We start from the raw sequence: 12,458 nt of genomic DNA, 5'->3' as shown, positions 1-12,458 counted from the left end.
GATGGATTGAATCGTTTATTGATTACTTAGTACACCAAAAGATTTTTCTGAAAATATGTGCTAATTATTTTTTGCTTTCTTGTACATATACATGCATGAATAAACACACACGCTCCCTCAAACCTGAACACACACACATTGATCCGATACAATTGTAAAGCAGAGCAAAGCTTTAATTAGAAGAGGATTGCCTTTCGTCTGTATCTTCTGTGATGATACTGCAAAGTCCCAAAGCAGAGTTAACGTCTGCTCTAATCCTAATCTTGTTTTCTACGGCACACTTTCATTCTCCACGTTCTTTGTGGCATCCTGTCTGTGTCTACGTCCAGACCTCATCTACCATCACCTTTATTCAGCCGCTCATTTGTCTTTCAAAGGGCGTAATGTGGCTCACATGGTTTGCATACTGAGTGATCTAGCATGAAGAAGGCCAAAAATGGCCTCTATGCTTTAGCACTCACATTCGTTATAAGGGGACGCATGCGAAATCATGGAATGACCTAATCATTCTGACAATCTTTTTTTTTTTTTTTTTTTTTTTTTAACAAGCATTTATCGCTTGTTCACAACTAAACCGGCATTTTGACTCTGTTCTTTTGCACTGAGTCCGTTTGACCCATGGTCAATTATTTTATGAAGCTGGCCCACGGCTTCCTATTTTCTTTCTCATTATTTGGATGATCAATAAAAATGAAATGGAAGAAGGGTGGGACACTGGAAGGAAGCAGCCTGGGGGGCAGGGTGAGGAAGTGGTGGCAATGACCCAGATAATGCTATGAATCGGTTGCTTCACACTCACACTTAGCTTCATTCTGACGTCCCCTTAAGTGTCTAAAGTAAGATTAAAGAGGTCATAATCTTTAAATTCATTAAAGTTTAACCATGTCCACTAATTGAATGTGTGATATGACATTGAAAACACAGACACACATGAATGCACATATACACACCACCTGCTGTCAACCCCCACACTTGGTCATCATGTCCCAAGAGATTGTATGGGGTCAGGTCATCTCTTGCTGCAGTTACAACGGACATGACCGCAGTTGCACAGATGCATAATTCATGATCCTACATGTCCCCAGTCACACGGAAACACTTTTAAGGCTACGGGTGCAAAGATCCCTCTAGTTACTTTATTGATTCGGCGTGAACACTTGTGCCTAGATAGAAGTTTAAATCAAGCAAGCCGCTCACGCCCTTCTGACAGCTGGCCACTCGAACGCATGCGCATAACATCAGCTGCTTAGCCCTGGGGAAAAAAAATCAAGTCATTCGACTGTAGATAAAGCAGCAGGAAAAAGCGCGATGGCTTATTTTTCAAAATAAATGTTTAACGTTTCCACACAAAGACACAACAGATGAATAAAAATAAACATATCTTGTTGTATGCATTTAATGTAATTACTGATATAATTCAGCGAATTACAGCGGTCAAGAACTGTGAAAAGTAGATAAACGTGCGATGGTTCTAAATTAGAATTTTATAATGAAACCTCCATTGCCGGATATTGCTAATGAATCTTTCTATTCTTACTAAGCCGGGTCAGAGTGGCGACCAGACGTAACCTCGAGAGCTAACTGGAGTTTTTCACAGAAAAATGTCCCGTATTCCGGCTTCTTACGCTTCGAGGTGACCGAGATTTTAGCAGGTGCAGACGGGATGGCGCTGGTCATGGTCCAGCGGTCACCGACACCAAGCACTACTTCCAGTCCGTGTGTCTCGGTGAGTAGTACCAAAGTGTGTTGACATCTGGCGGAAAGCTCTGTCCCTATCACTCGTTTTTTGAGCTCGCTTTTTTTCTTGCTTCCGTGCACATGTAGCGTTAAATTTGCAGCAAATGAAATGCTTCCCGATCAGTTATTTGTTCCCCATATATACATATATATTTTAGGAAAACAGAAAACTAAAGTGATTTAGCTATATGATTAGCAGTTTGCTAACTTACTTCCTGTTGGGTCGATTCAGGAAGACGCGTTAGTGTTTAGTTAAGTGATACTCTTTTGAACGGAAATCCAGAGTCGGCATGTCAGCATCTCTTCTAGTACACTGACTCCCACTAGGACGATTAGGTAGAGTGACAGTGAGGATAAAGGAGCTGCCCTTGAAAGCAGGTTAGTGTGACAATAATGTCAGACCCGTCGATGAAGACCCTTCAGACCTTCTTATCACCTTGTACGCCTCCGACATGGGGCCCTAAAGCTGCTGATACATACTGAGGCAGTCTATGGTGGCGTGGCTTCCATAGATAAAACTGCCATGTAAGGCCAGTGGCTTTTGTGGGGCACAGGCTGGAAACGCAGCAAATATGTCGCGGCTGAAGAGTCTTGCCTCTGTTGGGCGTCTATACAATTTGCATGTCCGCGTGTGCTTAGGCTATGCCTTGTTAAATTATAGAATTAACAGTGGCGGATCGAGAAAGTTTTCCCTTGGATGGCAGGATGACCACCCCCCCTCCGCGCCCCCATTTAAGATTTATCTTCATTCTCACATTTATCAGATACGTGTTCCCATGTTTTTCACAGCCAATGGGGACCGAAAAGCCCCCGTGAAAAGTGAAATCTGCAAAGAAGGATCCCTCCATCCCCCAGGAATTTTCATGCATGTGTATGTGGGTACCAGTAAACATATTTACTGAAATCTTTAATTACTAAAGCTTATATACTGCTATTCCTTTCCCTTTCCGTCCCTCGGCTTTAGTCGGGGAACACGGAGGGCTGGAGATTTCCTCGGAGTAACGGCCCTCAAACTAGAGTGAAGTAGCTGATCAAACATAATAACAAGGAAGCAGAGTTTATACTCGAAATTCCAATTAAATACAAAAGCAGTCTAGGTAACATCTTCCCCGCCTTTGAGTTCTCACTACCATGTGTGAGCTTCATGAAGAAGACTGGCCAAGCAATCTGTCAATCAGCTCATGAGCACTCCTACATGAATCACGCGATTGGCTCCCGGAGCGACATTGACCAAAGAGGGCAAAAGAAAAGTTGTGATCGTGGCTCGGTGGTAGAGTGGTCGTGTCCTAGCCGAGAGGCGGTGGGTTTGATTCCCCAACCATCGTGACCATGTCAAAGTGACCTTGAGCAAGACGCCGAAACCCTAGTTGCTCCTGATGCTGCTTCATCAGTGAGTAAATGACTAGTTAGTGTAAAGCGCTTTGAGTACCTAAGGTAAATGAAAGCCCATTTACCAAAGTGCATAGCTGAAGTGAGTGGGTAGACTGCCTGTGCCTGCAAGAATGGTCCATGTAGAAAACTTTAGCGCAAATATGTCTCCGGCGGAGCTTTGAGGCGGATGTTTTCAATCGACCTAGTTTTAAAGATGACTTACCGAACTTGGTTGACTTTTTCACCCCGCCTTAATGTGTGTGTCTGTTCAATAAGCGGAAAGAGAACAGGGAATCTTGCGGCTCAAAACATCGACGGACAGAAAATAATTTAATTTAAAAAACTGGAGAATGTCATACACAACACAATTGCAGCATTCGCTGTTGGAGTACTACCTAATACTATAAAATGTCAATTTTCAGTAACATTTCTGAAACTTACTTATGAAAGTTCTTTGAAGCTTAGCATGTGATTTTTTGAGAGTGTCTCAAGGCAAACTGCCTTGATGTAAAATGAAAAAAAAATTGCACAGCTGCCTCAGTGAAGAAATATGACCAACATTTTACATAACTTGTCAAACCTGAAAGAACAATTGAACGTTTGAAACCTACATCAACCTCAAATAAGTTACTTTACTTGTTTGCTCAATCAGGGACGGTAAGTTACAGGTAAAATGTACTTTTGATTCCCACCAGCCCCCTGCCCCAGCAGTGAGCAAGAGTGTATCAAGGTGTGGAGGTGACTCCGCTTGCATACATACAAGACTCACAGTCAAGCTGTAGGATGCAACCGTTTTTGACTTTAAATTTGAATTCTTCTAGGAGTGGGAAGATCTGTTTCATGCTGTTGTGTACATTTCAGAGCCCTGACCGTCAACTTATCCAACATCTTCTAATTGTACATAGATTGTGAGCAAGTCTAACTTCAGTAAACTTTAAAATGTTAATCTGGATGGCTTGAGGAAAAAAAACACTTCACCTTCCAAAATTATGTAGAAAGAATACTTATGTATGTAGGACGCATCTGGGTTAGGCTCTGTGAGAAACACCCATATGTATACATTTTGTGGCGTGAGAGCTGCACTATCAAAGAATGGGCAATAAAGAGCCTTCAGAAAAGCCCGCTATACTGTAACACCCCATACTTTTTACCAAACTACCTTTCTAGTGTGTTGTCATTGAACACTTTTTCCCAATTGTTGACCCAGCCAATAGTCATCCCAGCTCACGTTACTTGAATTCAGCACAGCAGGGAGCAGCCACCCCTGTGTGCAGTAATCTGCCTAGCAGCACACCAAATCCCCTCTTCTCATAGGCTATAATGCCACTCCCTGCAAATGCATGCAGCTGCGGTAACCATAGAGATGAGCTTGTGCATTTGATTATTACAGTATAGAAACAGGATTGCCTGGATATTATTGCCACTTGCACAATACAGTGATACACAATACTAGATTGTATATGACATAGTGGTAGAAGAATTGAAAATATTATGACTGAAGTTAATTGTAATGTGATTGACCACTATTGCATTGCTCTGAGATGTTCATAATATTTTTCAGTCTTCCATTTAGGCAACCAAAATATTGAAGCAGCTGTGTCTGTTCATCTGTCCATTTGTGTTTGTCTTAAAGCGAGGCTATGACATGGCTGATGCTTAGAACATCCCTCAGACTGGCAGCTGGCCACTCATTTGATCGGCTCTGGGATTGCATTGGGAGCAGTGGCTCAAAACAACCGCGCCAATTCTCACAATTTTGTACCTGCATCAGCATCCAATTGTGTTGTTGCATTACAAGCCTTTTATAGTTCTCATTGCCTTTCCTGTGTGAACATCCTGTTTATTTGGAACGAGCGCCTACCAAGGATGACAGATTAATGCTGAAGAGAAAGTTCCTGAGTTTTTGGAAGGATTACCACAGGGATTAAAATGTTTGTTTGTGGTGGACTGGTTCCTGTGGTGGGGGAGGATGATTGCATTTTTTTTTTTTTTTTTTGGGTGGCGGGGGCAGCCAATGATGAGCATGGAGTGCGTTTTAAGCTTTATCCCTTCTGTCTTTTCTGAGGAGAGTGCCTGATATCCCAAATGAAAAGTCACTTTTTGCACTTTTATTGGGGTTATCATGTTCATCATGGCATAATCTGTTCTCTAAATTCTCTGCTAAAGTGAATGAATGCTGCTCTCAAATACAGCTTTTGTCTTTTTGCTAGGAGGCAGGCAGTGGCGAGGATGACAATCGCTCCCAGCCCAGAAGGTGAGACCACATCCTGTTTAGTCACACACATTCCCTCACGTCACCCCACTGGTATCTGTTCTCAGCATATTCCGTTTTCCGCCACTAGGGGGAGGTTGTATATCAATATTCTCACCGTCGCTACTGCACTTTTTTCCAGCATGTCTATGTTAATTCTATTTCATTACTAAACTTAGAACATTCTCTGAGTAATAGAATTACACTTTCATTAAAGGAATACATTTATTACATATCCCAACTATAGATTCACACACACAAAATACTGGTTTGCATACTGTTGGTTTTCTCATGGAGCATACACTTTTTGCGACGTGCAAGAAGCAAGGTGGTTTTTAACTCGGTTTAACTCGTTTTGTTGTCTATTCAGGTGAATATAGGTTGGAGATAATTTGCAAATTATAGTGTACTCTGTTTTTATTGCCATTATACACAAATTTTCAACTTCAATGCAAATGAGTTTGCATATCATGAAATTTGTTGATATTCTCTTTCTGTGGACCTGTCTTTCAAAACAAAGCAAATCGTTATTTTTAAAAGCTGTGTTTAAGTGAACAATGCAAGGAAATTGTGAAAAGAATTGACCTGGATTTCACCTCTTTAAAAAAATATAAGTTAAGCATAAATGTGTTAAATATAGGACCCATTGAACTACTCATGACACAAAGACATATTGGCAAGGATTCATATCCTGATAACATCATCAACATCATGAATTGTGCCATGGAAGGCATTCTGTGAACCGAATCCATCCATCTATCTATTTTCTTAACTGCTTATCCTCACTAGGGTCGTGGGCGTGCTGGAGCCTATCTCATCTGTCTTTGAGCAGGGCAGGAGAGACAACCTTAAATGGTTCCAAGCTAATCAGGAAGTTATATTATTAATATATTTATGGTTGAACCCTGCCATTCACGGGGAATAGGTAAAAGGCCTATGAATAGATTTTGTGTCTGAATAGAGTTTGTTTTCCAATGAACCTGTTCACAATGGCTTGTTCCCTACAATTTTGTTTTGTTTTGATTTGTTTTGTTCAGCATTCATTAATTTTCCTAGGAGTTGAAACTGTCGCAGATATTTTGGAACATGTTCCAAGTATTAACATTAACATTCATCTCTTTGAACATCTGCTAACTATTTGTCTTTGTTTTGTATTCAGTTGAATATACGTTAAAAAAAATATCAAAGCATTGTATTTTTTTTTTTTTTACATTTTACCCAATGTTAAGTTGCTTGTTATGCTAAAAATAACTATGCAAATATAATATTAATTTTCAGAAGACAGCATGATCTCCATTTAACTATTTACTGCATGCCTGAAAGCTCGAATACTCAGCTGTGAAACCTTATTTGGCTTGAGGCAGAAGAAGGTCTAATGTCTCACAAAATAATTGTACTCTTATTCTGGGGCCCCCACCTACAGAGAGAGAGAGACTTTGACTAACCCATGTGACTATGTATGACCTTAGGATCTTAACTGGTTCCAACTAGATGATGTGTGCAGGGTGCAGATCGATGGAAAGATGTAAAGCAAGGAAAGGGGACAGTGGCACAACAACTTAGCTCGTAGCCTATCTAATCATGTGCTAAAGAGGCCTAATCTAACAACAACGTCCTAACTTCATTGGAATTAGAGTTTGTCATTTGTGCAAGTACACAAAGTGACAACTGTATGATTTGAGTTTATTAGTTGTGCATTGTATTGTTGGACTAATGTCGGCACTCACTGGATTCTCATGAGTCTGAAGGCTTTGCTCACTTGACCAATGTAGAATATTTTTCTTTTCTTGTGTTTTTCACATAATACCCATTGAAACAAATCCATGTTATGGTGGACGAAAAAAGCAAAACTCACACCCACACCCCATTCATTCTTTAAGACAGACTGAACACTGTTCTCATAAAGTACATTGAGGTCTTGTGCAATATGCTGACATTTTGTTATGTCATGAATGATTCCACTTCACAAGTTTCTGGAATAAGTCCGTGTACAATGTTTGTATAACGTAATACATACATTAAGTAGAATGAAAAGCCAAAGGAATCCCTAAATTTGTGCTTTTTGGTTTAATGTATTTTAGAACAGCATGTCAGTTTCACACATTATTTTTCATTAGCAAATCTTGGTAAACGTTGTCAATATTTGGTTAGACTCCAGATGTTGTGAATCTTGTGCAAGATGGTTTTGATTGCGTGAGTTTTTGAAGTGTATTATGAAATCTTGTTTCGCTTAATTTGGTGGACTGAGGTTTAGTCACAATGCTGAGCCACAAGCTTCAACAGAACATGAAATGACAATGGGTGAGAAAAACTCCAACACAAAGGTTGTGTGTGCTTTACTGGTGTGATATTGTTGAATTATCCACACTTTAAACACACCATAGTTTTTGAAGTTCACATCGTGAATGCATTGTAGCTCTTTAGAAAAAGTTGCTAAGGTCAAGGGATTTTTTTTCAGCTCTCTTAGTTGGAACTGATACTTCTCACAGCTAATCAGTTATCACTTTATGTTCCTCTGCTACAATTGTACATTTGAGAATCACTGTAGTTTTTGTACTAAGCAATCCTTGGAATGTTCAACCTTTTATCGAGGCTGTTAAAACAATGTAAGGCATTTCTTATAGATCCCAAACACAACAAATAAACCATTCTCAATTTCAAACAGCTCTCTGTACCATCTGCGTCATTTCCATTTTTTTCTTTCTTCTTCACCCTCTGGCGTGGGCTCTGAGATTCCCTCTCACATTTCATTTCTGTGCTTTCAATCTCCCGTGATCATCAGGAGTCGACTGTGACCTTGTCTGGTTTATATTGGTTACCAGGGTACTGGTTAATGCATGGAATACTTTAAATTTGGTTTCCATTCCAAATTGAACAAGTCTTATAAAACATAGTTACAACTGTTGGAGTATTATTTGCGACTGTTAATAACTGGGGGGAAAAGCATATTGAGCAGCAGTGAGTGAAGCGAAGGATCATCATAGCCTCTAACCTTGAACTCGTTCAAACATTAGACCAAAATGTAGATCTCTAAGGCCTGAGCATTTACTGTCTGTAAAGCCATATTAGTCAGCTCATTCCAAACAGCAAGTTGAAGCCAGTTAATTACAGATCCAGGATTTCAAAATGAATGATCTTGAGTGTCTCTAATAACAGAGATTTTCATGTGAAACATAAAATGTTTTCATGTCTACCGGATCATATACATGTTTTTGTATCTGAACACCAACCTTGAGTCTCAATCTTGAAACGAATAGGACTGTGGTTGAAGCAATTGTGAGTGAATTATTGCTGAGCCAAACGTTGTCTGTTATTGATGAATGACGAGAAATTGATGAATTGCATTTGAGACTAATGTGAATTTTGATTAACATTTAACAAGTGCAGTTTGGTGTGTGTTTTTTTTTTTTTTTTCAATTTGATCCTGGCGTCACATCTACTTTGATATATCACACATGTTTTTGTTTTTTTAAACTTTGTGACCACGCAAATAAACCTTGCACACACACTCCAATGGTGCCTAAAAGGACATATGTTCCACATTATCTGTTAGGTAATACATGAGCTGCAGCAGCTGGTTAAGTCATACCCTCTTGTCAAACATTTGTATGTATTCCCTCCTGCATCATCAACGAAGCTCTTTCACCATTTGGCTCGTAGCTCACCATTTGTTCAGCATTGCTAAACGTACTTACATGCTGATTGAAGCCAGGGACTTTCTTGAGTTCACCCCAAATGTGTATTACATAACAGGTGTGGTCCAATTAACTTTTGTTGGCCACCCTGCATATGGATCCAAGGAGCTGTAAAGGCTAGTATCGTAGAGGAGCCACACAGACTGAAAGTGGGGGTGCATTGTGCTTGGCCTGACATCATGCATCATCACAACTCCTTTAAATCACACACGGCAGTGCAGCACTATTATTCCACGAGATATTTCGGCTCTCTTTTGATTGGCATATTGTCAGATGCTTGTTGTCATCTTTTAAGCAATGGTAACAACTGCAAAACTAATGACTGTTGCAGTCAAACAAATTGATCCTCCTTCCTAGCAGGTATATTATGACAGGACACAACGGTTCAAAGTCAAGATTAAACCATGTCTCGCAAAACCAAGCTGTCACATTTTATTCTCTGCAGATGCAAAAATGATGAATGAAGTAAGCCAAATGGTAAAACAATGAAGATTTGATCCTTTTTATTTTTCAAAAGTTACTAATCAAATTGACTAAGGTTGCAGCTTGTAAACAGTCAGCATATTAACTCTTTCAGTGTCAAGCGTTATTGGAAATGGAAATCTCTTGAGGGCTAGTATATTTAGCATTTTCACTCACCTTTCAAAGCCAACAGAATATTGTACGCAATGTCTATGTAAATACGGGTGCTGCCATGGAAAGATTGACTTCCATTCTTCAGTTACACTTGCATGTTGGTAACAGCTATGTTGTAAGTGTGGAAACACTGCTATCCAATGGTCACAGCTATCACTACAGTGCTCAATTGGCTCATATTAGGTAAGAATTAGTCAAGTGTGTCAGCTCCTATCAATAAAAAACATATTTGATAAGATTGCGAATGAGTAAAAATTGGTTTCACTTGCTTTGGAGAGGACATTACCAATGTACACTTGAGCAAGAACAGAACAGAATTCCCAGCAACTTCATGACATTGAGAAATGTAATAGTCATCCACTACATTAATACTTTAGCTATGTTTATGTTTGATATGTACTGTTAACAAGCTGAGGTTTTTTTTTTTTTTTACGTGTATTGTATCTTGTTGGTGTCCCAGCTGTTGAATTTTAATTTCAATGTGGCCCCGAGCCAAAAAGTTTGCCCACTCCTGGACAGGAAATTAAAGAAGACTGAGTAAAGTGCTTCATGTTCTTAGACCAAGCAAAGTCTATATTAACACTGGCTATATAAACACAACACTCCAGTTTAAACATCAGGCTTTGTGAAGAAAATATATATATATGCAATATATATATATGCTATTTGCAAGCAAAAGACGATCTACAAATAATGAAATTACTCTATATACATTACTGTAAAGAGTGACGGGAGAAATTAGTTTGATATTCTACTTAATTATAATTAATGGTTCATCTCATCACTTATCTTTACAATACCTAAGTCAAACTAGGCATGTGACTTCCTTTCTAGTTGTTGGTATGTCAATTAATCAAAACGAGAATGAACCTGCCTTTGTGATATCTAATTATGATAGCACTTACCACAAAAAATGAAGCACATTTAAATGATTCCCCCTTATATAGGTGTTAAAACACTAAGCAAGGATAATATTCAGAGCTATACTATGCTGTTTGGTTTAATTTCCATCAGTCGCATACAAACCTGTGCAGGACATTGTGTGTGATGTTAGTCCGTCCCCGAAGGTGATTGGCTGTTGCGAGGCAATGTGCAAAGAATTTAATTTTCTTTTTATACTTTTGGTGTTTCGGTTGTGTGTTTTTGGTTTCTGACAAGCATTTCTCCATTTTAGTGTTCACCTTCTGCCAAACATGTTCAATTGGGTACATCCCTATGGCTGTTATAAGCCGTTATCTTTTGTATAAAAAGTGTAACTTCCATAATATACATACGTAAAGAAAATTCATAATCCTCACCAAAATATATGTTCACATGCCTACTTCATATTCCAAAAACACTGCCCCAATAAGTTAGGATTATTAAGATGTCCTAAAGTCATTGCTGCCCCTTTGGTTGGAGACCTCTTTCATGTGAATAGAAGACAGACGGCTTAAATTAGTTTCCAAAAATTAATTTCCCAACCCTGTTATATATTTTACATGAAGTGAAATGTTAGAAATGCCCCCCCCCCCCCCCCCCCCCCCCCCCCAGTTTATGATGGGGGAATTTATGTCGTCACCAGGTCACGTCTAAAGACAGCCCTGACAGAATGATCTACCATGCCTCTGTAGCACCTGACTGAATTGATGCATTCAAACTTCAGCTCATCTTTGACCTCCATGTGTCTGTTCTTTTGCTCAGAGTCCAGTTGTGTAACTTTTCCAGAGCACGGTTAAACAACAAACAACATCCTTCTCGTGTTACCGGCCTGCAATCCAGGTTCCCACCAAAGGCCAGTTAATTTGACCGCACTAAACTGAACCTCATGACTAAAGCATCAGAGCAGCTGTGTTTGGGTTGTGTGCTAACTTGAGAGGAGACCAGATAAATGACTGTGATGCAACAGTTGTACATAGGAAGGTGAGCTGAGGTGTGATGTAGTGTGACGAAAGCAGCGCAGGTGCTGGTGTGTTTGTGATGCAGTTAGTCATGCGCTAACGGGGTCACATGGAAAGCAACATGTTGAATATCAACATTCGTCACGAGTTGTTGTGGTTGACATTTACTATATACATTTCTCAGAACTAGTTTTGTTTTTATTTGGTTAAAAAATATATTGTGTTACATGCCTTATAGAATACGCTTGCCAAACCATGTCTTTGGTTTGGTTTTACATTGTTGCCATTTGCATCTTAGGGTCAAAGAGTCCAAGGCTGGACTTTTGGCTAATTTTTGCCAATTCATCATATAGCTTTGACTAGATGAATAAATCTCTTTAGGTTCTGAAAATGTGAGCTTAAGTATGGCTTCCAAATTCTGCTCTTTTTTTTTTCACAATGAAGTCAAGCAAGACTAATGCAGAAAACGCTGTATTTTAAAACCTGTCTATTTCAGCAAGATGACATAACAGCATTTGCTTTGAGGAGGCCTGAATGACACAATTGAGTTAAACAGTGTGTTGGCCAGAGGCTTTATTGGGAATGTGGAAACAGATGAAGCTTGCATGCTAGGTATTATTTGATACACAGTAATTCATACACATACACGTTATGACTATTATTACATAAGACTTTTTCAAGTAATTAAATAATACCAAAATATGTCCTTACTGATAGCAACCAACATTTATTTTAAATCTCCATACATACCAGTTATTGTACATAAATTTCACTCCATGAAAGGTTAGGAATCTGCTGTAGAAGTCTTCAAAGACGTTTTTTTTTTTTTTTTTTGCTGAACTTGGCTTTAGCTAGTGTCAAATTTAGCAAGGTTTCAGGTTTACATTT

General features: G+C 39.2%; 1 protein-coding gene across 1 annotated transcript in view; it reads left to right on the top strand.

Moving 5' to 3' along the window:
• Positions 1 to 1,559: 1,559 nt before the first annotated feature.
• The window catches only part of ssh2a (slingshot protein phosphatase 2a), a 32,106-nt gene continuing 21,207 nt past the window's right edge, over positions 1,560 to 12,458 (top strand). Inside the window, exons 1-2 of the mRNA XM_088428105.1 lie at positions 1,560 to 1,726; positions 5,319 to 5,362. Of these exons, the coding sequence (XP_088284231.1) occupies positions 1,664 to 1,726; positions 5,319 to 5,362 (107 nt within the window). The 5' untranslated portion in view covers positions 1,560 to 1,663. The remainder of the gene's footprint in view (positions 1,727 to 5,318; positions 5,363 to 12,458) is intronic.

This window comes from Hippichthys cyanospilos, chromosome 11, assembly GCF_059441005.1.
Source record: "Hippichthys cyanospilos isolate Australia breed blue-spotted pipefish chromosome 11, RoL_Hcya_1.0, whole genome shotgun sequence".
Classification (NCBI taxonomy): domain Eukaryota; kingdom Metazoa; phylum Chordata; class Actinopteri; order Syngnathiformes; family Syngnathidae; genus Hippichthys; species Hippichthys cyanospilos.
The sequence above is the reverse complement of the archived record's forward strand: the minus strand, read 5'-3'. Positions and strand labels throughout refer to the sequence as shown.